The sequence below is a fragment of the Crinia signifera genome, chromosome 1 (assembly GCF_055691185.1).
Source record: "Crinia signifera chromosome 1, ASM5569118v1, whole genome shotgun sequence".
In the NCBI taxonomy this organism is placed as follows: Eukaryota; Metazoa; Chordata; class Amphibia; order Anura; family Myobatrachidae; genus Crinia; species Crinia signifera.
This window is the reverse complement of record NC_139217.1, coordinates 373105697-373130637: the sequence shown is the minus strand read 5'-3', so window position 1 is coordinate 373130637 and position 24941 is coordinate 373105697. Positions and strand designations below refer to the sequence as shown.

The 24941-nt window shown below is 43.5% G+C and overlaps 1 protein-coding gene across 2 annotated transcripts in view; it reads right to left on the bottom strand.

The window, feature by feature from the left end:
• The window catches only part of SETD1B (SET domain containing 1B, histone lysine methyltransferase), a 65927-nt gene extending 41239 nt beyond the window's left edge, over window positions 1-24688 (bottom strand). For both annotated transcript variants that reach the window (XM_083151304.1, XM_083151305.1), the window contains exons 1-6: window positions 24387-24688; window positions 24069-24223; window positions 23737-23835; window positions 23203-23473; window positions 14692-14804; window positions 12578-13708 (exon numbers count right to left, since the gene is read on the bottom strand). In XM_083151304.1, coding sequence (XP_083007430.1) covers window positions 12578-13708; window positions 14692-14804; window positions 23203-23473; window positions 23737-23835; window positions 24069-24223; window positions 24387-24459 — 1842 coding nt within the window. In that variant the 5' untranslated portion in view covers window positions 24460-24688. The remainder of the gene's footprint in view (window positions 1-12577; window positions 13709-14691; window positions 14805-23202; window positions 23474-23736; window positions 23836-24068; window positions 24224-24386) is intronic.
• Between the last annotated feature and the right edge of the window lie 253 nt (window positions 24689-24941).

Genomic DNA, 24941 nt, shown 5'->3' with positions numbered 1-24941 from the left:
ATCGCACGGCAGAAAGTCTTGGCTGCCTTGACTATATAGTGCAGGTCTGCATTATATTGTCAAAATTGTATGCCATCGCATGCATGCTGTGCGATGCAATCTGATTGCATTGCGGATCGCATCGCACGGCACATCTCACCGTGTGTACACACCATTAACCCACACATGTCTGATAGGCCAGAACTGAAGCCTTCACTATTTATTTATCGTTTCTAATACAGCGCAGCATATTCCATTGTGATTTACAATTGGAAACAACAGTGATTAAATAAAATGGGTAGGAGGGCCCTGCTCGCAAGCTTACCATCACAAAAGAACCAGGGCCATTAGGTAAAGTATGCCAGTTAAGTACTGAAAGCCACAGTGTATGGATTTTTTGCAGAGTAGGAGAAGAATTTAGGATGTACTTATTTGGGCCTTCTAATTTTCACAGTGGCCACCGACAGTAAATTAAATGTATTGCTGATGGTTGTAGACCACTCATAGTGCTATGCTATCTGCATCTTTTTAGGTTACAATAATTTGTATTTCATTATTTCCTGCATTGTCACTCTCTTAATTTTATGTAAAAATGTACTGTTGTTAGGTAGCAGGATTTATTCAAAGTTTGTCACAAAAAGCATCAAAAAACTTGATTGCAAAATGGGCACAATAAACTGCACCTGTAATGTTCAGAGCAGTAGCACAGCTAGAACGGTGGGGACAGTAATTAATGACATCACCTGTTATTCATTCTTTGGAATCTAACGTTTCACCAAACCCTTCTGTTACCAGAGAGCAGCTGGTCTCTTTTATCCTCAGTCAAGAGAGACCTACAAAAGCATTGTACAGCAGCTGTAATTGCACAAAGCAGTGGGGTTGTGAAAACTAGCCAATTTGAAGTAACTGCATAAACTATTTCACAATGTGTATAACCTTTTTGCCTGAGGTAAATGATTCCATAGGACAATATTCTAATCTTGACAGCAAGGTATATTCAATCTAAATAATAACCTAGTCACAAATTTTATTACAGAACAGAGAGCAAATATACCGCCTGTATTAAACGGTGTCCGTGTAATAAGAAAAAAAGGTCACAAAAGACCTACACAGCCTACACATACAGTATAGAGGGTTTCACGCCAAAAATGGAGCCATGACCGCTAGTAATTCTTGTTTGTACGCACATGCCAACACATCTGGGATTTTTCAGCCTATGGACTTACTAATCATTGGAAGTGAATCAAATGATTAGCAACAATAGAGATATCCAACTGTGCCTCTTAAAAGTCTATAAAATAGTAGCAACACTGTCGCGGTTTGTGTAATACATGCAGCTGAAGGCTGATACTTGCCCCAAAACTGCTATAAAAAAAACCCCACAGGGGTGTCATGGCCACCACTCCCATTACCTCCCCTAAACAGTCCTTTCCGGTCAGTCACTCTGCGTAAAAAACAAATCTCACTGCAAGCAGCATTGCAAAGATACCTCAGTGCGTGCACAGTGCAATCTTGGTGCATGCGCAATCTGACTACAAAGATTAGTTACGTGAATATTGGCATTGCGTCCAGACATGATTTAGGCAGAGGAGATGAATACTCACTAATGGGGCTGTCAGAATACAGACACAGTCATCTCTTTCTCCCGCTCCCCACCTCCAAAAAAAAAACCCCTGCCCATTGCCTAACCCTAGCACTCCCTGCTAGTGCTCAACACTAACCTTCATACCCTGCCACCTAACGCTAGCCCCCCACTTCTATGTGCCTAACCCTGCCTCCCTGCCAACCGTGTATACAGTGAGATACATTGTGTGGAGTCTAGTCAAAATGGTCTTGCCTGCAATCTATTTGGCTGGGAGATAGCGACATTGAACATCGCTACGCCTGCAGTGTACACATGGGGCCATTCTGGCTAACCTTCTACGTGATTTTGACTAGAAAGTCAAAATCGCCTGGCCAAATAGCCCCATGTGTACACGTTCTACACTGGGTGCAGTAGATGCAACTTTATGCCACAATTAAGGTACTGCTGGTTTCACAGAGCTTTGCTTGCAGCCCCATAGAACTGTGTACACTAATCCACCAATCTGAGGGGCAGATTTATTAGGCTTGGTGAAGTGATAAAGTGTCTGTTTTTTATCACCGGCCAATCAGCTCCTAACTGTGAAATTATAGGCTTGTTTTGAAAAATGACAGGTAGGAGCTGATTGGCCGGTGATAAAAAAAAACAACAGACATTTTATCACTTCACAAGCTTAATAAATCTACCCCTGACTGAGTGAGGTGCACTCCAACGCTGGCATTTACACATCATTGCTGAGGCAACTTCCCTCCCTCACATGCAGGTGGTGAATTCATTGAATTGAGCAATAGAAGACATCAGTCCATCTGATGAATAGAAGTTCTAAAATCCACCATTTTGGAGAAATTCCCCTTGAAACTGACATCTTTAGTGGCAAAATGATGCTATTTGAACCCCTCAAGGGCATGATCATTCATCAGCGTATCAGAGGTTCTGCATGATCCTCGAACAGTTTTACCTAAAAATAAAGTTTTTTTCCCATATTTTCAACTGCTCAGCGGGTTCACACCCCAAAAATTAACTGGCAACATGTAAAGCAAGTTTGGAACTGAACCAGCACCATGGTGCACACTAGATATGCATAAAGGCTTGCAGGACCCAACTCTCTTCATACTGAATTGACTTCTTCAAAAAAACAAGGACTTGGTCTCAAGAAAAGGAGTGTTATATATGGAAAGATAGATTCCCAAGATCCTAAAATCTTTGGCCTGTAAAGCCAGTCAAAAAAGTAGTCTGCCATGTAAGCAATTTCAACACGAAGGGTTCAGTGTACGACAGTAAAGACCCTAGTATCTATAGGAGAACGTTTTCTTGTTCAGAAAGACTATTAAATATCTTTTACTTTCATTCAACAAAGTAGCTTCATCATGTCCATGTTGGTTATGAAAATACCTTGTGCTAGCGTTAAAATGACTTTACATACCATTTATGAAGACGTTGGGTAGGGATTGCTGTAAAAGAGGTGTCAGAAGCAACTATGAAGTCCTGCAGCTTAAGGCCCATACACACTGGGCGATTTTGAGCTGAAAGCCGCTCAAAACAGCCTGTTTGAGCGGCTTTCAGCTCAAAGCCGCCCAGTGTGTATGCCCCAGCGATGAGCGGTGAGCGCTGCTAAGCGCTCCCGCATCATCGCCGGGAAAGCCGTTCATCTGCTGGTTATACCAGCAGATGAGCGGCTTTGCAAATCGCTCCACTATGCAATGCCATCCTCCCCCCGCCCTCCGTCGGCACCGGGCAGGGGGAAAGCCGCTCAGTGTGTATGCACACTGAGCGGCTTTCCCCGCAGCGGTGATTGACATCATCGCTGTCCATACACGCTGGGCATAGTCGCCCAGTGTGTATGGACCTTTACAGAGAATGTCTGTGTACAATAACCTTCTTGGCCAGGCCTGGGTTACTAATCACATGATTACTTTCACTTTCTACTTTTGTTAGGAACCATGGAAGCTAACAGGAAATTCGGGGGGGGGGGGGGGGGGGAATCATCTAAAATGGTGTGTACCGAAAACATTGTAAAGGCCCATACACACTGGGCAACTTTGAGCCGAAAGCCACTCAAAACAGCATGTTCAAAGCTGCTCGGTGTGTATGTGTGCAGCACTGCTGCACGCTCCCGCAACATCGCCGGGAAAGCCGCTCATCTGCTGGTATTAGGGGACGGCTTTGCATAGCTCTGCACTATGCAAAGCCGTCCTCTCCCATCTGTCCGTGCCGGGCAGGGGGAAAGCCGCTCAGTGTGTATGCCCTAAGAGCCTTTCCCCCCCAGCGATGAACGCGGTCATCGCTGTCCATACACGCTGGGCATAATCATGTGTAAGAACCTTAAGACTGATAGGGGTAAGTTTACTAAAATTGGAGTTCTATTGAAGATGGGATGTCGTCCATAGCAACCAATCTATTATCTTCTAGAAGGTGCTAAATAAATAAGTAGAATCTCATTGGTTGCTATGGGCAACATCCCATCTTCAATAGAACTCCCATTTTAGCAAATTTACCCCCTTGTCCGAGTACTAACTTTTAGACGAGAAAACCATTCACTGCAGTTAGAGCATGCTGGTGGACAAATGGGATGCGTTCATTTCATCTACAGCATGATGGTCGATAGTCATTAGGTCAACACCATTAGGTTGAAATGGGAAAAGGTCAACATGGTCGAAAAGGCCATTATTTCGACAGTGTCTATGTCGACATTCAAAAGGTCGACATGGGGTTTTCACTGTTTTTTGAGCTGACATGTGCTGACAGGCGGTATTTCATGCCCTACCATCCACTAGGGCGTGGTGGGAGAATAAAACAGTGTTCCCGAGTGCAGTGAGCAATGCGGTGCACTTTTAACTGTGTCCATGTCAACTGTGTTGACATCCAGGTCAAAAAACAGCGAAAAACCCCATGTCGACCTAGACATTGTCGAACTAACGTCCTGTCGACCTAGAACCATGTCTACCTTTTCCCATGTCGACATAATGGTGTCGACCTAATGACTGTCGACCATCATGCTGTAGACCAAATGATCCCAACCGGAGAAAATCTGCTTCCCAATTGTTCACTTCTGGTATGAATACCTGGAACCTCTCTAACTCAGCCAGCACATTAGTCTGCTACTGTGACATTGACTGATTAGACATTTATTGCCTTTGCACTTAGAATAGAGGTTATTCCCTGATTAGAGTGTTTAATACTAGTTAATTCTAGTATATTGGTAAGGAGATTGCTTTTTAGTGACTTTCCCTGTAGAGCAAGAGCCATCCACAGCCCTAAGGGCTAGCATCAGTCATCACAATTATTCAGTCTCAAGCGGTGAATTAATAACCTCTACAGAGGTTGTCGATCCTGAGCCACTAGAAGAGTAATAGACTACCCATTGGAGACCACATGAAGGAACTGGCAGGTCAAGTTACAAGCTGCCTTATTCATTTTCAATAAAAGCTGGACCTGAAATGCTCTCCAGCGGAACCGTACAAGCTGCACTTACCTGTATTGCTAGATAGCGCCAGAAATTGGTCATAATGACTGAACATGATAAGGAAATATCAAAATTCTGAAACTGAGACATGAAAATACACCTCGCCCTGCGTCCTGGCTGAAAATCGTACACATTTATAGTCCTGCTAAAATGGTACAGGCACGAAAGGCTTATTAAATGCTGTACCTGCTTTCCAGGCCTTAAGCCATAGTGCATGGTACACAGTGACCAAGGCTAAATAAATCAATCACAAACAACATCACCAATTTAGTCATTGGCTTACCAGACTGCAGACCATATAGAACCTTGATGGCTAACCTTGACACTCCAGCTGTTGTTGAACTACACATCCCAGCATGCGCTGCATCAGATTTACATGGCCAAATAGTAAAACTGAAGTAGAGCCTGCTGGGATGTATAGTTCAACAGCTGGAGTGTAAAGGTTAGCCATGAAAGATCTAGAACATGTGCAAACCACTTTTGAACTGAATTTTTAATACAAGCCAATGCCAAGACCTTTTAGAAGGGTTAAATAGCGAGGATCACAGAAAACCAGCGATCCTCGCTGTTTTCCCCCCCTCGCCGGCCGCTTGCTCTATTCAACGTTCTGGGGGAATCCTCGACATCACAGGACGGGGAGGATTCCCCCCAAACAGGGAGACCCACGGCTAATGCAGCGAACTCACTGTATTTAGCCGCAAGTCTCGCTGCTTCTGCAACCGCATACACCGATTCCCCCTCGCTCAAAAACCGTAGCGAGGGGGAATTGGCGTATGAGGGGGGTGAGTTGAATACTCACAGGGCGAGCGGTGACAGCGAGCAGGAAGCCCTGCTCGCTGTCACCGCTCGCCCACGGCACTGAATAGACCCCAATGTCTGTGTGAAACCAGGAAAGGCTAGTCAGGTTTAGCACACATTTCACATTTTTCATCTGAAGAAAAGAAGAAATAAAAATAGAGTGTTTCTTTTTAATGTTCCAAAATAGGGCTGGTGTATCTGGCTCCTCCTACTACAGCAACCCTTGTCAAAGTATGTGGAGACCTCTTGGACTCTTCACCATCCTCCTGAGGGGGGGGGGGGGGGGGGGAGAGAGTTAAAGCATGATAGTCCATGCTAAAATGTCACCTTTGTGTACTTTAAATCAGCAATGATGTACCTTTTCAGTGTGTTAAACGTGTACAGTTAAAGTTAGATGTCGATGGGGTCGTTTTAAAGCTTTGGACAAGGTCTAGTCCTTGGAAAAATGTATCACGTGTGAACCAAAATGAAACTCTGTAATAAATAGGTCAAACTTCTGCACCTGAACAGTTTTTCTACTTGAAGGCGTGATGAGACGCACTCACCACCATCAGACATGCTGTGACCTCAGAAAGCTATACAGTGGAGTGAAGTAATGATCTTTGCTGAAGTGATTCTGCCAGAATGACTGCTGCACAGATGAAAATGTACAACAGCTGCCCCTCACCTTTACACCAACCACAAGCAGTCTATTACAGAGTATAAGCAGGTCTGTTGGACACATAATACACAGAACTGACGTTAACCATCTAGATTAAGTTCACTATCTGCTCTCTTTAGCAGACATGAGAAAAAAACTATAGCACACAATCAGAAAAAAGTGAAAACTAGAAAGACAGACCAGGACCTTAAAAAACAATGTAACAGCAGAAAAAAATTATAATCCCTATTTTCAAACCTTCTTATTGCAGCGAGCAATAGCTGAGCAGCTCTGTCAGGTAGTTTAGGTATGCTATTCCCAGTGAGGTAAAGTCCAACAAAGAGGAGGTTCAAAAAGAGGAATTGCCCACAACAACCTTGCAAAAGTTCAAGACACCATGACCAGTAGTGACTAGTGGGGGCTGATATACCACACAGACCCTCACTTAATCCCCTCCCTGTCATTGGAATCTATGCAAAGCTCTGTTCAAGCCTCAGATAGATGGAGGTTTATGGCAACTTAAAATTCCTTTGTCGCTTTCTTTTTGGAAACAGACCTTCCTCGGCTTGCATCTATTTGTGACAATCAGTAACTACATATCCTCTCTTCCAGACGTACTAAAATCAGTGTTACGGGGCCTACACACGTAGCGATATATGCAGGCATTTTCTCAGTGATTTTAGTTGATTTAACTTCATCGCTCAGAAAATGCCTATACATCGCTGTGCGTCTAGGGGCCATAGTGATAGTGATGCGCAGCCCCGCATGTCATGTATCTCCAGCTGATTAATAACCTGGTTATTAGTTGTTTAGGGCCAGTGTTCTCACTGGAGAACACTGCCCCTGACACATCGCACAGCCCACAGCACTGAGCGATCAGAGCGTTACAAGCAATCTAGCATCGCTCAGAACGCTCTCCTACACACATTGCTATGTGTGTATTCCCCGTATGTAGGCCCCTGACACATCGCACAGCGCTGTGTGCTGAGCGATCAGACCAATCTAGCATCGCTCAGAATGCTCTCCTACACACAGCTACGTGTGTAGGCCCCATTACACGGTTATAATATATGTAGCACAATACTCCTTTGTATGTCAGTAACTACAGACCAGTGAGCCTTACATCAGTTGTAGGGAAATTAATGGAAACACTATTAAAAGAAAGAATAGTGGAATATCTCAAATTAAACAATTTACAGGATCCAAAACAGAATGGTTTTACTGCAGGCAGATCATGCCAAACAAGTCTCATTGGGCAGTATTCAATGAAAAAAATTTGCGGTGCATGGCGAGAGATTTTTTCTCTCGCCATGCACTCGCCGTGTTCCGGAGGGCTCGCTGCCTCTCCTGCTCGCTCTATTCAACGTGGTTAAGACTCGCCGCCACTCGCGGCGAGTCTTAAACCCTGCAGCGGACGAGCGTCCGCAGCAGGGAGCTGGCGGGGAGCCGTGGGACGGTGGCAGCCATGGAGATTAAAGTCTCCCTGGATGCCCCAGAAGATATGTGGAGGGGAGGGGGCTCCCTGGGACCCAGGCAGCACAAGCTGCCCCCCCCCTATAGCCAGCGGGGGACCCAGTATTCACTGCACCCGATCGTGCATATGTAATGATCGGATGCAGTGAATATATGAATATCTAATGAGCGGCTCGAGCGCTCCGGCCCCCTGCTGGCTGCTCGGTGTAAAAAAAAAAAAAAAAATTACATTTTTTTTTTTTTTATTAAATATATATTCATGTGCTATAAGCACATGAATAAAAATAACATGCCCCTTCACAGAAAAAAAAACCTGATTTTTTTTACACCAAAATTAAAAAAAAAAAAACCTTTTAGTTTAAAAGTTAACATTCCAATTCTCCATGAAAAGATGGAGAATTGCTACACGGCGAGAGACGGCGAAAATCACTTAAAAAGACGGCGAATATTTCACATTGAATAGGGTTGCTCGCTTTTGGAGAGCAAAATACTCTGTCCAAGGCGAAAAAAGCACAAATTTGCCATAAAACAGGGCGAATTTTTCTCATTGAATACTGCCCATTGACTTTTTTGACTCCGTGACACTGTCCCACATCAGAGACTGCTTAAATAAACGTGAAAGTGTGGGATTGGATTATAAAACAATTATATGGAAAAGAACCTGGTTGCAGGATAGGAAACAGACAGTTGTAGTAAATGGAGTGCATTCTATGGAGGGACATGTTACCCGTGGAGTACCCCAGGGATCTGTACTTGGACCAGTGCTCTTTAATATCTTTGTTAGTGACATTGCAAATGGTATTGAAGGAAAAGTATGCCTTTTTGCAGAGGACACAAAGATATGCAACAGAGTAGACACACCAGGAGGGGTAAATCAAATGACTGATGATCTAAGTAAACTTGAGAATTGGTCAAGAGCATGGCAACTACAGTTTAATGCTAAAAAATGCAAAAATTATGCACTTGGGACTCAAAAACCCAAAGGCTCAATATAGTATCAAGGGTACTATAATGGAAACTACTGAGGAGGAAAGAGATCTAGGAGTCACTATTTCAAGTGACTTAAAGGCAGGAAAGCAATGTAGCAAAGCAATGAGGAAGGCTAGTCAGATGCTTGGTTGCATAGGGAGAGGAATCAGTAGCAGAAAAAAAGACGTAATAATGCCACTTTATAGGTCATTGGTACGGCCTCATCTGGAATACTGTGTCCAGTTCTGGAGACCATATCTTCAGAAGGATATAAATACATTGGAGAGTGTACAAAGAAGGGCAACTAAAATGGTGCATGGCCTACATCCCAAAACTTACCTGGATAGACTAAAAGATCTTAACATGTATAGTTTGGAGCAGAGAAGGGAAAGGGGGGACATGATAGAAATCTTCAAATATATCAAGGGTTTTAACATAGTACAGGAGGGACATTTTCTTCAAAGGAAAATAAGTAATAAAACACGAGGACATGCACTGAAACTGGAGGGAGGTAGGTTCAGGTGAAATGTTAGAAAGAATTACTTCACAGAGAGGGTAGTGGATAAGTGGAATAGCATCCCATCAGAGGTGGTAGAGGCTAAGACAGTAGAACAATTTAAACATGCTTGGGATAGGCATATGAATATCCTTACAAATAAATAAGGATCAAAAAGGGTTGAGTTCACCTGAAGGGTAAAAAAGGGGCAGACTAGATGGGCCAAATGGTTCTTATCTGCCGTCAAATTCTATGTTTCTATGTCTTATCGCTGATATCTATGATTGACAGAAATGGTTTAGCTTTAGTAGCTAGATATAATCGGGGTGATAATACCTGGACTATTTATACATATGACCTTCTAGTGTCTCAGTCCAATACCAAGCTCTATGGAATTTAATTAGTGTCACTGTAAACAGAAAATAAAGTCAAATTGTTGTTCAAGCCCACCTACCTGACCTCTTATGGGTCGTGCTGGTTAATGTGGGGAATATGCTATATTTCTGAGTAGATGGTATTTGTCTGTCATATATGGCCCTCAATAAAAGTCATCATTATAGGGTAAAATGTACAATTGACCAACTCGCTTTAAACAGATTTCTGGATAGACAATATTAGCCGTTCGTAACTTGTATTCTGATAAAGATATTATCCAACAACCCCATGTCGCTATTCACTGAATAAACAAGAAATAATAAAGTTTACTCAGTGACACTGGTTCTAATCACCTACAAATATACAGGACCGGTGCTTAGCTATGCTATATCATTCACACAAAGCAGACACTAGTCTACGATCGCTTCACCACTGCTTTATCAAGGCAGTGATAAAATCATCAAGGGCATTCCCATGAAAAGCTGGGCGTACGTATGGAAATCCGGCCGGGATGCACGACCGCCCATATCTCTGCTTTCGCATGGAGAAATGTCCGAGTGGTCTGGAGCACTCGGAGCTGTCTGACCGCTCGGTCTATCATTCGATGGTCGGCGACCATCGGAGGATGTGGGAGGTTCCCACAGATGGGGGAGTTGTTCACATGAAACATCCACTCGCGGTCCGTTTGGTCGGCGTCTTACCGCATTCGGACGGTGTGAGATATCCGTATGGTAGGCGGGGCTAAGAACACTCGTTGGCCGTCCGAAAATACGCATTCATCCGAGTCAACTAGAATAAGGGCCATAGTGTCAACTCCCATAAAAACGTCATGTTTTTATCTTTAATATTCTATCAAGTTACCATTAACTCAACACTCGCCTTTTCAAAGATATTTGAAGAAAATAAACTATTTTGAGTTTATATCACTCACATAATTTAGTTATTTGAGGAAAATTTTCCCCAAGCTTCTTCCCAATATAAAGTCAGATTTTGACAACTGGAGTTGCCATATAGTGTCTGGGCTAGATGACAGCAGTCAAGATAAAAATACTGCTACATTTATTGTCATTATTCCATACCCTACATCTCAGTGTCCGGCCTAATGTGTTTGAATTCCTACATCATGTTCGACATTTGGCAAAAGAGATGTCCAACTATTACACGTCTTATATTTCTACGATCTACTGAAGGGGAGGGCATGGCCTAGGTATTAATACAAAACATTATTATGGCCATTATTTGGTCATGCAGCCTGCACATTGAGCAATAAGTTTTGGTGTGCCATTAGTAATCGGTCTTCTGTGGCTACCTAGAACTAAATGTCTAAAGCAGGCCTTGGGCTCATCCACTGATCTCGCATACATTGGCTCAGTGGGATAGAACTTAACCTGACCCAGATTCCCTACCTTCTGATTAACAATTAACCAAAACTTTCCTCCGGTCAGGATATTCATGAGTTTGAGCTTTGGCTCGGAGTAGGACTTTTCCTCCTTTCTCCTCTACCAAGCCAATTTTGTTCTACCCCAACTACCCCAAACACTGATGTTTATCAACATTTACAAACCAGTGCTTTCACACTATTGCTAGCCATCATTTATGATGCAGACCACTGCCAGAATATGCACTATACCCATTAAAAAAATAAAATGCTTAGAATTTAGTCCCCACCACAAATAAATGGCAAAAACAAACAAAGGCTAAACCAGACCAGGGGTAGCCAACTCCAGTCCTCAAGAGCTACAAACAGTTAACGTTCTTCAGGACTCCTCACAGAATCACAAGTGAAGCAAGTAGCTTCACGTGTAAATCTTTTGAAATGTGTCCGTGAGTAATGAATACATCCGTGCACCTGCTAGGTGGTCTGGAAAATATGAACGGTTGGTAGCTCTAGAGGACTGGAGTTAGCTAGCCGTGGACTAAACCATGTAACTTCTATCTATTTCAATAAACGTGCATTTGAGACACCTTTTCTTTAAAAGTCATACCCTACATGTAATAGGTTTATTTCAATCACAAGCAAGAAATAGAAGCAATAATGTTCACTCAGGCAATGTCAAGGTGGACATTTCTTAAATGAGTGGAACCATACCATGCATGCCTCCTATACAACTCCTTAAGCAATGATTTGGGTTACAAACACAGGGAATGTTTAGTAACCACATTACAAACAATAGTTACAATAACAAGAGTGAACATTCTAGTATTAGAAATTGGCTTAAAATGTTTCATACGGACCACATTTGACAGAGAGATAAGAGATAAGTGTTTGGTAACGTGTAGGCTAAATCATGAATCACATTGTAGCAGAGTAGACGATTCTAAATTCTCTAGTTGTCGAGATTTAAAGACTACACTATCATGACTATATGGCATAAAGCTGGCACAGACTGTGCTCTGTGTGCAGGCTTTAGTTCAACTAGTTTAAGGAAAGACACTATTTTATCTTAACTTTTTATGCAAATTATATTGGAAACCGTAAATGTTCACAGTTTGTATTTGCAGAATGGACTGAATGCCAATATTAATATTTTGTTTGTGTGCATAGTTGTGACGTATTGGTGATTAAGATCAAGGATCTAGCCTTTGGCTGTTAACTTTACAACATTTGGTACAGCAATGAAAGTATCAGGGCAATATGAAGCACAGCAATAATTACATTGTTTCAGGAAAAGAATCTAAACTAAAGAAATTGTCAAGGTGAGATTTATCATCACTGTACGGATAAAAAGTTCAATACTAAAATTTAGTTTGCTTCTACTATGCAACCATCCTAAAATACATAGGTTTTATTTTTTTACTTACTTCCTCCATTTTCTCAGATGTTGGGGTTGCGTCTCCTGCCATCGGTTCCGTCACCTCAGAGCACTCCACTATCCTGCAAGGTTGACTCATTGGGATGGTGGGAGTTGCGGACCTTGAGTTCTGGCAAAAAGATGAAGTGCCAGGAATTGGCTCATCATCATCATCAGAGTCTGGCAATGGAGTTGGGCTGATGTCTTCTAACCCAGTGCTAGAAGGTCGAGAGGAAGGGGTAAGATCCTGATATTGAGAGCTCAAGCTGAATGGAGGGATAGGCGAAAGCTGGGATGAAGAGGAAGATATAGGGCTTCCTTCCATCCTCAACTCCTTGTCCAGACTAGGTTCATGTAGGAAAGGTATTTTGGTTCTTTCCTCTTTTAAAAGCATTTCAATTCTTGAATCTAAACTATTGTGCTGCATTTCTGACTCCAATGTAGGTGTCCCCGGTGTGTCCCGTCCTTCTGGTGTTCGAGCACGAGAGGCAGATTTAATCTCCTTGACACAGTCTGGCTCTGGAGGAGGGGGTTCATCAGGTTTCTCTTTAACAGGTATAAAGTCAATATTTATAGAACTGCACCCACCATCAGAAAAAAGCTCCGATAGTGGTGGTACTGTTCTCCGGTAATCTACTTCTCTTGAGGACTGTGGGAATGGATTCTCATCGAGAAGTGGGTAAACTGAAGATGCTTGATAAGGTGAAAAGGCAGATTTCATACCAGAATGGCTCAATGGTGGTGTATTTGATAGCTGCGGAGTCTCTGGTTGTGATCGAGCTGCATTAAAAGTGTGGTCAGAGCCACGGTAGGAGCTAGAGCTGTGGACATAATGATGCCCTGGCCTCCGGTTGTAAGCGTCTGAAAATTTTGATTCATGTCTCCTTGGTTTGTAGTCCTGCCCGTAATGAAAAGCTGGTGTGGTTTGCCGGCTGGAATAGTTAGAGTCTTGAGAGTAAGGTGTTCCTTGACGTGGGGTGTGAGGAGTCCCTTGTGATTGTGGGGTATACTGGCTGTAAGAGTTGGGGGTATCTTGTCGACAGCTTGAATAGGCAGTATCATGGGAAAATGGAGTACTGCTGTTTGGGGTAACTGACGCACCAACACCAGGTTCTTTCGTACGTTTCACGGTTTCATTTACCTATGCACAAATGAAAGAAAACCCATAACCATGGTTACATAAGCAAATTGTATTAAAATAAAAATCTACATTTTTCTTAAAGCTTTTTTTTTTTATTAAATATTTAATCAGGTGATAAAACTAGGAGTTCCGAATTTTATTATTTTTTAACTTTAATCATCTCAAGTTACCGCAGTATTATAGAACAATAGAAAAATGTCCCCATCCTAGCCAAACCCCCATGCTACACCAGACGATTTATACCGCTTTCGCACCTCCTCTTTGGATTATTGCCAGGTTAACCTGGTTGAAAGCTCAGTGTGAAAGGGTCCAAAGACGGGATGCAATTGGGTGGTCAACAGTAATAATGTCGACAGTTAATAAGTTGACACCTATTGGTCAACAGGCCATAGGTCGACACGTGAAAAGGGTCAACATCCCCTAGGTTGATATGCGATCGTAAGATGTGCGCATAAATTAGCCTTCAAATCTTTTGCCTGTCCTGGTCAAAAGATTTCAGGCAAGCGCGCATCCTTACTAACGATTTTCTGAAGATCCCGTGTGCGTTCCTATGGATCTTTTGTTAAATCTTCTGATCTTTCCTGCAGCACGTAAGATCGGAAGATTTAGCAAAAGATCCACGGGAGCGCGCATCGGACCGAAATCAGACGATTTTCGACCGATAATCAGTAAACATTGGACGATTTATCGGAAATCGGACAAAAAAAAAATCGTTCTAGTTTGTGGGCACCTTTAGGGGTATAGGGGCAGATGTATTAACCCTGGAGAAGAGATAAAGTGGAGATACAGTGAAAGGAGATAAAGCACCAGCCGATGAACGGTGTTTGAAAATGACAGTGTGGAGTTGATTGGCTGGTGCTTTATCTCCCTTCAATTTATCTCGTTTATCTCTTCTCCAGGCTTAATACATCGGTCTCAGACAGGTAGAACTACATAGTAGATTAATCTATACATACAGATACAATGGTTTATTCCCAATTTACCTGTGGTGTTTCATTCACATTGGGTGAAGCATCCAAGTCACATCCAACCGGAAGAGTCTGGGGTGTGTAGAGACCATTAACTAACAGTTCATAGAACCGCATTCGTGTCTCACCTGTACAGAAGGGAATTGTTATTGACCACAATGAAAAGCTAGCACGCTAGTAATAGATAGGAAAATATGGCTATCTATAGCTTGGATTAGATACATTTTATTAATTATTAATCTTGCATAAACAAGTACACATAACAAAGTAAGGACAGGACTATGAGAACACGTATCAATATTCGTACAATTCTATCACAGCTTGCCTGATAAATATATAAGCCACCTTTGTAGAAAAGAACATAGGAAGAATATTATAGCATGAAAAAATGCTCACACGACAGCAGTGCGCCAAGTTAGAGAATGCCTCAGGACAGGGCCGGTGCTAGGGTGTCTGGCGCCTTCCTGCAAACCATAAATTTTGCGCCCTTTCACATTGCAATTGCAACAAGCTGCAGCCCGATTGTGGGAGTGTATGCAACCTGCGAGGATCTCGGGTGCATGTACATGTATGCATAAACCATACATGCTGCGAGAATAGCATACGTTATGGGCTAGATCCCATTGCACGGCATACATGCAATGTGTGTGCGATGCGATCTGAAAGCAGCACATACTTTTTGTACTGTGCGATGCGATGCCTGCGGGAGCACAAATTGCATCGCACGCTGCTATGCTGCTATGTATGGCCACCTTTAGGCACATAACCCAGCCCATTATTTAAAAAGTGTCTAAATTAATATTTAAAAAAATCTACAATTATTAAAAAATTTGTTATAAACATGTATAATAAAAGACTCAATGTTCTTTTGCTGTTTAACTCTTGTGCAGTCCCTCCTCTTCTATCTGCCCAGGCAGGACGCTGAGGACGCCATTACACCCCTCTTGTGACTGTGGGGGAAAGGAGGGGAGAGAAGGACGAGATGGAAGAAGAGGGGAGGAAATAGAGGGGCCGGAGTGTTGAGGACTGGCAGTGGCCCTGTGGCACTGCGAGCGGCATGCAGGCTGTGTGCACTCAGGGTGCAGGGAGCAAATTTTTATACTGCCGCCCGCCCGCGGGTGGCGTGTAGGAGGCAGTGACAGTGAGGGTTGAGGCAGCTTTAGCAGAGCAGGGAGTGAGACAGAGCCTTTTCAGCATGGCGCCTCCCTGCTTTGCAGGAGCTGCTGAGTGGGTAGCGCCGGCCCTGCCTCAGGACGGGCCCACGCATACACAGAGTTTAACCATTTGGTCCATTTGCATTTGATCTTGGACTTTTTTTTTTGGGGGGGGGGGGGGGGGTAAGTACGTGTACCTCTCTTGAACAATAGTAGTAGAAACTTGGGAGAGGGGAGTGCGATTTTCTGGCCAAAAAGCAAGCTATGCAGACTTTGACCACAACGCATACATTAAGGGGGGAATTTAATTAGTTCCTTGCCTGAATGCAGTTGATAAGGTGAGCACTTGGTATACCCCCACATATCCACATTAGCATTGTGCATGCACAGAAAATGAGTGTGCACAAGAATGCACTGTAAACACTTCTAGATTCATCTACACTGAATAAGAGAAAAGAAAAATAGGGCTCTCGTGTAGACCAAAGTTAGTAAGGTTGTGTACACACAAGTACAAGCTTTGTAGACCATGCTGCGGTTGCTAGTTAATACAACTGGTTAGGAAGTGTAACTTTTTCACCTAAAAAGGTATCCTTTCTTACTGTTGCCTCAGTCCCACCAATTAGCTCCTATGGTACCATTGGTCTTGTACACCAGTGTCTTTCATGCTCAAACTGTGCACCTTATTCACATAATATGGTGAATGACAAAACTACATTGCTATCTTGAAATGATCAATTTGATGAGCGATAATTGTACATCTATGTGTTAAGGTGGCAATACACAAGTCCGACTTTCCTTGAAGTTCCATATGATTTGTTACTTGATGTGCCATTTTTACAGCTGAGAGAATGAGCTGGATTTGGCCGGATTATACCCAACTCTGACAGATTGGGTGAAAAATCGGGCAAATCGCATGAGTTTTAGATTCGCTCTGATCCAACAAGCAGTCCTGTGCACATCGGATCGGAACCCCTAGATTGAAAGAATGTACTTTATTATTTGGATTATGGTCTTTTCTCGATACCAATTTAGGTTTAACAAACTATCAATTGAATATTGGATGGATATGAGTGAAAAGGCCATGCAAAAGGATTTTTGCTTAATTAAATTTAGTGCACACATAATTAAATGCAAGATTTGCCTAACACATTCCTCGCACATTTCCAGCGAACAGAGTAATCATGGACCTGGGATCATGTACACACGTGAAATAAACCAGCTAGAACAATAGTCATGTGTGTCAATGTGCGCTACCATCATAACACACATCGTTCTCTGGATGGAGAGTGCAGCAAGACACGGGTCATTGTATTAAAGCATGCACTGAAGTCAGCTACATGACCAATTCATCTATATCTGAAGAACTGCATCTCTAAATGTTAAATGCTTAGGTAAATGAAGTAACATTATTGGGGAGGGAACACTACAGTACGTATAATTGTGGTGAACCGAGGCATGGCCCCAGAACCGAGCTGGACAATAGGAAAAGACACAGTAGAGGCTCCCACAAATAGACATTGTGTTTGAGAAGATTTAGCGCCGATATTTTTTTGTTTTTGTGTCTTGCTCCCACAAATGCATTGTTTCTACTCTGGGTTTTCACTCCCCCAAATGACAGAAAAGCATAATGGAGTATGTCCATATCCGTACATCACAAACCGTAAAAGGCGCAACCCACAGACCTCAAACAATGGCAAAAAGGGTTGCCAATAAAAGGGCAGAAGTTCAGCTACCAAACATATTATGCTAGTTTTTCTTGCTACATCATTACTTTTCCTACAAGTGTGTGCATGTGTGAGTATTTCCAAAATATTGCAGTAGTTTTGTGCTTCTACCACAGGTGTTCTCAACCACTATTCTGAAGTACAAAACCAGCCCTCATCTTCTACATTGCTCCATGTTTTGCTTTATGACTCCAGAGTGGGAATAAGAAGGGGCGACCCAGGTGAGTGTGCCATAGTCCTCCCTCTCCCACAGCAACACCCGAGCTAAGTCCAGTCCCAGCTTAGAGGTGGATCTAAATTATGGAAACTGCCTGATTGTACATAAAAGGGGCAAGACACACAGAACCTGACTCCACCCCCTCACACACGTAGAAGCTGCTGTTACAGTGGGTGCAAAAATTACGAAAAATTGAAGACCCTGAACAACCAGGTACTATTTGTGTGCTTTGGAGTGTTGTATGTATGTATGTATGTATGTATGTATGTATCCGAAGGTATAAGCAGTGCATACAGGGGCAGGGTTTAGGTGTTGCTGGGGTGAATAGAGTGAATGCAGAGAGAGGAGCAGAGCCAATGGAGAGGCAGAAGAGTGCTAGTTAGAGAGACGTGGGGAATGAAACTGAGAAAAATACAAGAGAGATGAGACTACAGAATTGTGGGCAAGTACATGTCTTAAAAATCTCCTCAGCGAAATAATTAGCTTTGGATATTTTAAAACACCTGCGCAACAACTAAGACGCCTGGAAAATATACACTGTAAAAAGGGTCCCTCAGGTCTGGAGTTGGGAAACACTGTCATAGAGAGCAACGGGAGCACTCGACCATACTGCAACCAGTTCTAGCTAACAGACACCCAACCAGATACAGAAAACTGAATGCAGGCAGGAAAAAATACAGAAGCAATATCTGTTCATTTACACATTGTCCCTCAAGTGTGTGGTGTACTTATGTGCAGTTTGCCACATTATCAAACCAGTTTGATTTTGCAGTGTAAATGATTGCCGCTTTACAAATAAAAATAAAATTGGAGATTTCTTACCAAATCTCTCATCCTATTAATTTCACCCAAAAAGTGTCCGTTTTTAAAAACTGCGGGAAAGGGATCATAAAACCCCTCTCCTCCAAATATGCCAGACATTATGCTAACTGTTCAACGTCTGTCAGTCTCTCCATTGGTTGCCTGTATTTTACCGCATTCAATATAAAATACTTCTAATCACATACAAGGCCATTAACCTGACTGCACCAACATATATCTCTTCACTTATCTCAAAATATATCCCCACCAGACCTCTCTGCAGATGATCTGTGTCTCTCATCCACACACACATTACTAGATCCCATTCACAATTGCAGAACTTTCTTCAAGCAGAACCAACCCTTCAATTCACAATAAGACTCTTCTCTAGCCATCAAAATTGTGAGCGTTCCCTGAAAACGCACCTCTTTAGGCAAGCTTTACATATTCCAAGACCCCCACATAACCTCCAGTAGCATTCATACCTAATTGCATCCCATCAGAACGGTTTTACAATCTGGTAGGACTGCCATGCAATGGAATCTATATATCCCTCCCTACAGATTGTAAATTTCTGAGCAGGACCCTCCTACCCCTATGTTGGTGTGTTACTACTCAACTTATTTTATCACGGTTTCCAATTGTAAAGCGCAACGGAATATGCTAAGCTAAAATAAGAAACTGCAAATAAATCAAAGGCTTTGTAGAACAGAGTTGATTAAGGGTATATATTTTTATATATTGACTGAAGTTTATCCATAACTAAACATGTCCATTATGTTTCGTCATTTCAAAAGCAGGCTGTCATGTTAGTAGGTTCTCTATCAGTGACAGACTGCTAGAACCATATATTTGCATTTTAGGGTTTAGTTGCCTTTAATTACATCACCCAGTGCAACTACAAAAAAATGTTGCTCTATGTTCAAGCACAAATCACTGCAGAGAATTCAAAGTTAGCAGAAAAAGTAAAGTACATGTAGAAGCCTAAATATAGGAAAGGAGATGTATGAACAAAGTTTTCTGGGATTGTTACAGCTGAATATATACAACTATTTCTAACCCAAAAGTTAAAAGCAACAATATTATACGCAATTATAATGGTGTGTAAACACGGCCGACAGCCCTGCTATTCGATACCGATGTGATCGAATTACACAGCAAGCCAAAAGACATGCATGCAATTTTGACTATATAGTACAGATCTGAAATATATAGTCAATGCAGCCCTGTCTATATGGCTTGCTTCGATTTGTGTTGTACAGCAGCGCGCATCAGGATCACATCGGGATTGAAATGTTAAAAAACCTGTGCTATCACCATACGATCCCGATGTGATTTGTAGGCTAAATTGTACCGTGCGCACACACCATTACCGTTGTTTAATAGAAACAATTACAGTATAAATATTTTAGAACAGTAGTGCAGGGTCTCATATGGCGATTTCTGTAATTGGCATGCGTGTTTTAAGCCCCGTACGCAGTACATGATTAGCAGCACCACCGATATACTTAACTATATCGGCTGCACCACTGGGTAAATGATGTAGCGCATACACACTGAACGATATAGTTCACCAAATCCCACACAGTGCATTAAGTCACTGGTGATATTGTTAGATTGAGAGGCATGCACAGATGGGGGGGTTGTAGGGGTGTTGTTAACAATGAGTGGGACCAAGCATACACAATAGATGAGTTTTTTAACAATATCGCTCAGAAGGAGCCTTCCGAGTAATACATTTTAAGAACTTATCTATTGTGTACATTGTTTTAATGAGAAAGCTGCTTTCACTACAGACAGTGTACAGATTTTTTGCTTTTGGAGTGCTGTGCCCACCATTATTTGATAGCAGTGTTTCCCAGGTCATCTGGGGCATATCAGGCAACACTTGGGCCCTTATTCTGATCGGTGCGGATTTTTCCGCATGCGGTCGTACCGCCGATGGTTTTCCACTGCGCATGTGCAGAGGTCACTCTGCGCATGTGCAAGCGGTTTCGCCGCACATATTCTTTAGACGCCGCACAGGGGGCGGAGAGGGGCGTGAAGGGCTACTTAGCCTCATTACCCTATGCATACGCCCCGCGTTTCATGGGCGTTCCCATGCAAATGCAGGGCGTATGCATGGTAATGAAGCCGTGACGCATGTGTAGGGGGCGGACATCTGACATCGCCGGATGTCAGCTGCCCGCCCCCATACATGATTTCATACGGACAAGTGTCCGTGTGGTCTAGGGTGGCGGGCGCTGGTGGAGCGTGCGACCCTGCATTCGATGTTCGGCGACCATCGAATGCAGGGGCTGCTCCCAAGATGGAGGAGGCGTATCCCCGTCCACTTTCATGCGGACCGCCACATATCCGCGTACGGACGGAGGTGGCGATCCGTATGGAAGGCGGGGATTCGCCTGCACGGTCCTGGCCGCATATTCTGATCTGGCCGCACAGATCAGAATAAGGCCCTTGGTGACAAGACAGAAAGGAAAGCCTAATGCCACCCATACACAGTGCGATGTGCGCTACTACGCACAGCACATAAAGTTTATGCTGCCCGTACTTTTTGAACTAGATTGCATTGAATCTAGTTCAAAACACACGGTTATTTAGCACATCACATGCTTTTTTTAACTAAATGCAATGCAATCTATTTTAAAATGCATGGTGTGCATAGCACTGTGTATAGGCACCTTTATCTTCTAACACAGTAGGGTTGCCATCATAACGATTTTCACCACTCAAAATCATTTCTGTAATTGGCATGAATGTCTTAAGAACCGTACACAGAGATGGTCGCTGATAAAAACTAGAGACTGTGCCTGCAGAAGCCGCTGACCACAGGAGCATGCTCCCCCAACCAGTGACCACCCCAGGGCTGGCCGCGGGAGCGCACTCCCGGGAACATCACCCCGTACACACGGAAATATGGTCGTCCCATGTGTACAAGGCTTAAGTCTGATAGAACGGTGGTAGTAAACTACTTCATAACCAGGTATTTTCATACGTATGAAAGCCATCGTTTAAAATATGAACAAATATAATTTTTTTCAAGTATGGAAATAGAACGTTTTTAGTTACAGATTATATCATCAAGAAGTGATGGGTGGTGGTACAAAGTTTCCGGGTCTCCCATAGTGCTTAGGCTGTACGAATTTTGCCTGTGCAGTTTGAGTGAGAAACTAAACAGCAGCACCAGGCCCCCTAAAACTACTATTAACCATAAAGACAATATCAATATTGCTTACAATATATATATATTGTTCAGTCAATATCATTAACGATGCGTGTGGCCGCGGGCCGTTAACAACCCCCCCTGTAGTCTGTACAGGCAGCTTAATCTGACAATATAGTCAGCGACTGCATGTACGGAGCAGGAGTTGGGTGTCGTCACTGACAGGTACTGGGAAGTGTTTTGGCCAATGTGTATGCAGTAGATCGTTCTCCCAGGGAAAAGAACTAGTGTGTACCCTGCATTACCAAGCCATGACAATCTGCCGTTTAGTATTTATTAATTGAAAAGATGAAGAAAAAAAACACACCTTGCTTATTGACATATTCAAATAAAGTAAATCATACAACACTTGCACCACTGTGTCATCAAACTTTAATTATGGGACGTCCTTCCAACCAGCCAGAGTGACAGTTTCTATCACTAACAAATAATATGTGGAAGATTAATTGCAACCAAAGTAATTAAATAAAATGAATCAATTATATTTCTCTAATTAAAAGGACTATCAAAACTATTTTACAAATACTACAAGTCTTATAGGTGTAGCTAGTCCATTCACTTATTTATACAGTATTTAGCAAGTTACTGTACTTTTTTGTGTATGTTCCTGTACGGTTTTCCCCCTTCTGCTAGTACTGTCAGCAGCTCTCTACACTTATTCTTCCAGAAATGGTCAATACACTTTTACTCTTATTCAATTTAACTTGGAAAAGGAAAATAATCATTTATTAAAATACCCTAGAACTACTGTTTTTACTGTAAACAATATTTAGCTTTTACAGACCATTTCAAGTCCCAAGTATAAATGCATACTCAAGCAAAGTGATACTGGCACCAAAGAAAAAAAAGTCTGTATAAAAGTAACAAATGATTATATTGAAACAAATGAGCCATGCTATTGTATCAATGTGTTATTAGATACAGCCTGCCCCTGCAGATGTGTGTATATCTGCAGACATTAAAAACAAGACAGACACATCAGAATTACCATACACCAGGCAACTGACAGGAGCTGTGTAACACTATCCAGTCAATATTTGCATTTTCTAGCCTGTCGCTGTGTGGGAGCATGCATGCATAGGAACACATTGAAATCATCTAAAAATCAGTGTGAACATGTTCGACCTATAAAAAGTGGATCGATAACATGAAAACGGTGGTCCTAGGAGATATAAGGGTGAGAAACTGACAGCAGCAGTAAGTTTTAGCAACAGACAGCCCAGATCTGCAGTCTCCTAGCAACTGACAACACTTTCCACACGTGACGTGCAGGGGACACGGGGAATGAGCATACAACTGTCAGTGGCTTATTACTCAGACCGGCTGCAGAGTTCTGCAACGATCGCGTATGCAACCCACTTGTGACTGATCCCGGGCACCCAAACACCGGCTGCCCAGCTCACCCACCTTTTGTGTCCAGCTCCACGTGGATGATGTTGCCCATGACTGACGTGTTGTGCAGGTGTTTCACTGCATCCTTCGCGCCCTTCACAGTGGCAAACATGACTTTGGCAATGCCCAGGTGCTTCTTGTTCTTAGGGTTGTACAGTATCTCCACCTCCTCCACCTCCCCGTACTTCTTGCACATGTCACTCAGGAAGTTCTCCCGTATGTTGTCGTTGAGTTTTGCAAACGTGACTTGCTTGGGAGGCACCGGCCCGACATAGAATTCGTCGATCTGAGAGCAAAATGGTAAATAAATGATTGCGGATCGCCCACTAGGGCACCACGCGCCCCCACCCCTCTGCCCAAAGCAATGCCTGTCACAGCCTCCTCCAGAGAAAGCTACGATCTGGGGCTTGGGGAGCTGCACGTTGTGGGAGAGCAGCTGTAAACAACACGGGCATTACACTAGACAGAGCAACACGTATGTTATACACGGGCTGCTGCTAGTGACTTTATAACGGGGAAGGATTGCTCGCAAGCAGCTGCCACCAATACCTTCAGCTTCGGCACAGTTAAATCGATCTCCTTGTTTTTGGTCCATATCCTTCCGATCCGGGGATCTCTGACGGAATCTACTGGGGGGACGCCTGAGTTCTGCAAATCAACAAAAGGAGAGAATGGAGATATAATGATGATAACAACGGGGGAAGGGAGATAGATGCACACACGGTACACATGTCAGGAGGATGCACCCGGGGCACACTTGCCAGGATGCATACTCCATCCAAAAAGTAGCTGATCAGAGGGATCAGCAACTTTCTATGCTCCTGACAGCTTGGAGCCATTTAGTTGCAATTGCTTTCCCCAGCCCCCCGGCAGGAACATACAGGCATGTTGAAGTAGAGCCCATCGTAGCGGTAGAGTTTGTGCTGCCCCTTCTTCAGAGCAGGGTCGATTATCAACTTGTAACTCTTCCAATGGTGACTTCTCTTCTCGCCAGAAGTGCCGGCTTGGTTAGCCGCCTCCATGCCGTTTATCCAGCCTGAAAGCCATAAACAAGAAGACATAAGCAGTGGGTTTGTGGTGTGTGCGGTGGGGGTGGGGTGGGGGGAACGGGGAATACATGCAGAGCCCCCGGCTGCCATCTAGCCCCCCACCCGCGCCGGCTAACAAGGGGGAGGACATAAGGGGGACTCCGGGCTCACTTGGAGGCTGCTTCTTGCCATGGTCTTCTGGATTCTTGCTCCTCTCCCCAGGCTTGGCCTCCTTGAAAGACATGCCTGCCCGCCTTTCCCACACCCCCCCAGCCCCTGTTCCCCTGCGCACAGGGTCGTCTCCTTGCCCGGCAGGAAAGGCCAAGCCGCTTCACAGGCCCCGTCCCCGGTTACATGGCATGCTGTGGAGGGCACCCTGCCTGCTCCTTTTTGGCGAGCCAACACATATTGTGTGTGTGAGCAGTGCTCAGCTCGCTCTGGGGCAGCCCACAATGCACCGCGGCTTGCCTATCCTCCGCCTCCCTCCTCTGTCCCCAGCCAGCCAGCGGCCCCTGCTGGAAGCAGCCTCCCGCTTCTGCACGGCACATTCGCCATCTCCGCTCTGCTTTCCAAGCATAGTAGCAGACTAGCAGCTTTCATACCAGGATTCATATTTAGCAACGCCATAGATTTCTTTCATATTATTCTTATTATAAATTGTGCGAGGAAAACAAATAAAGTAGCATTCATACGGGCTCTGAGCAGATCTCGTAAAATGCACGTATC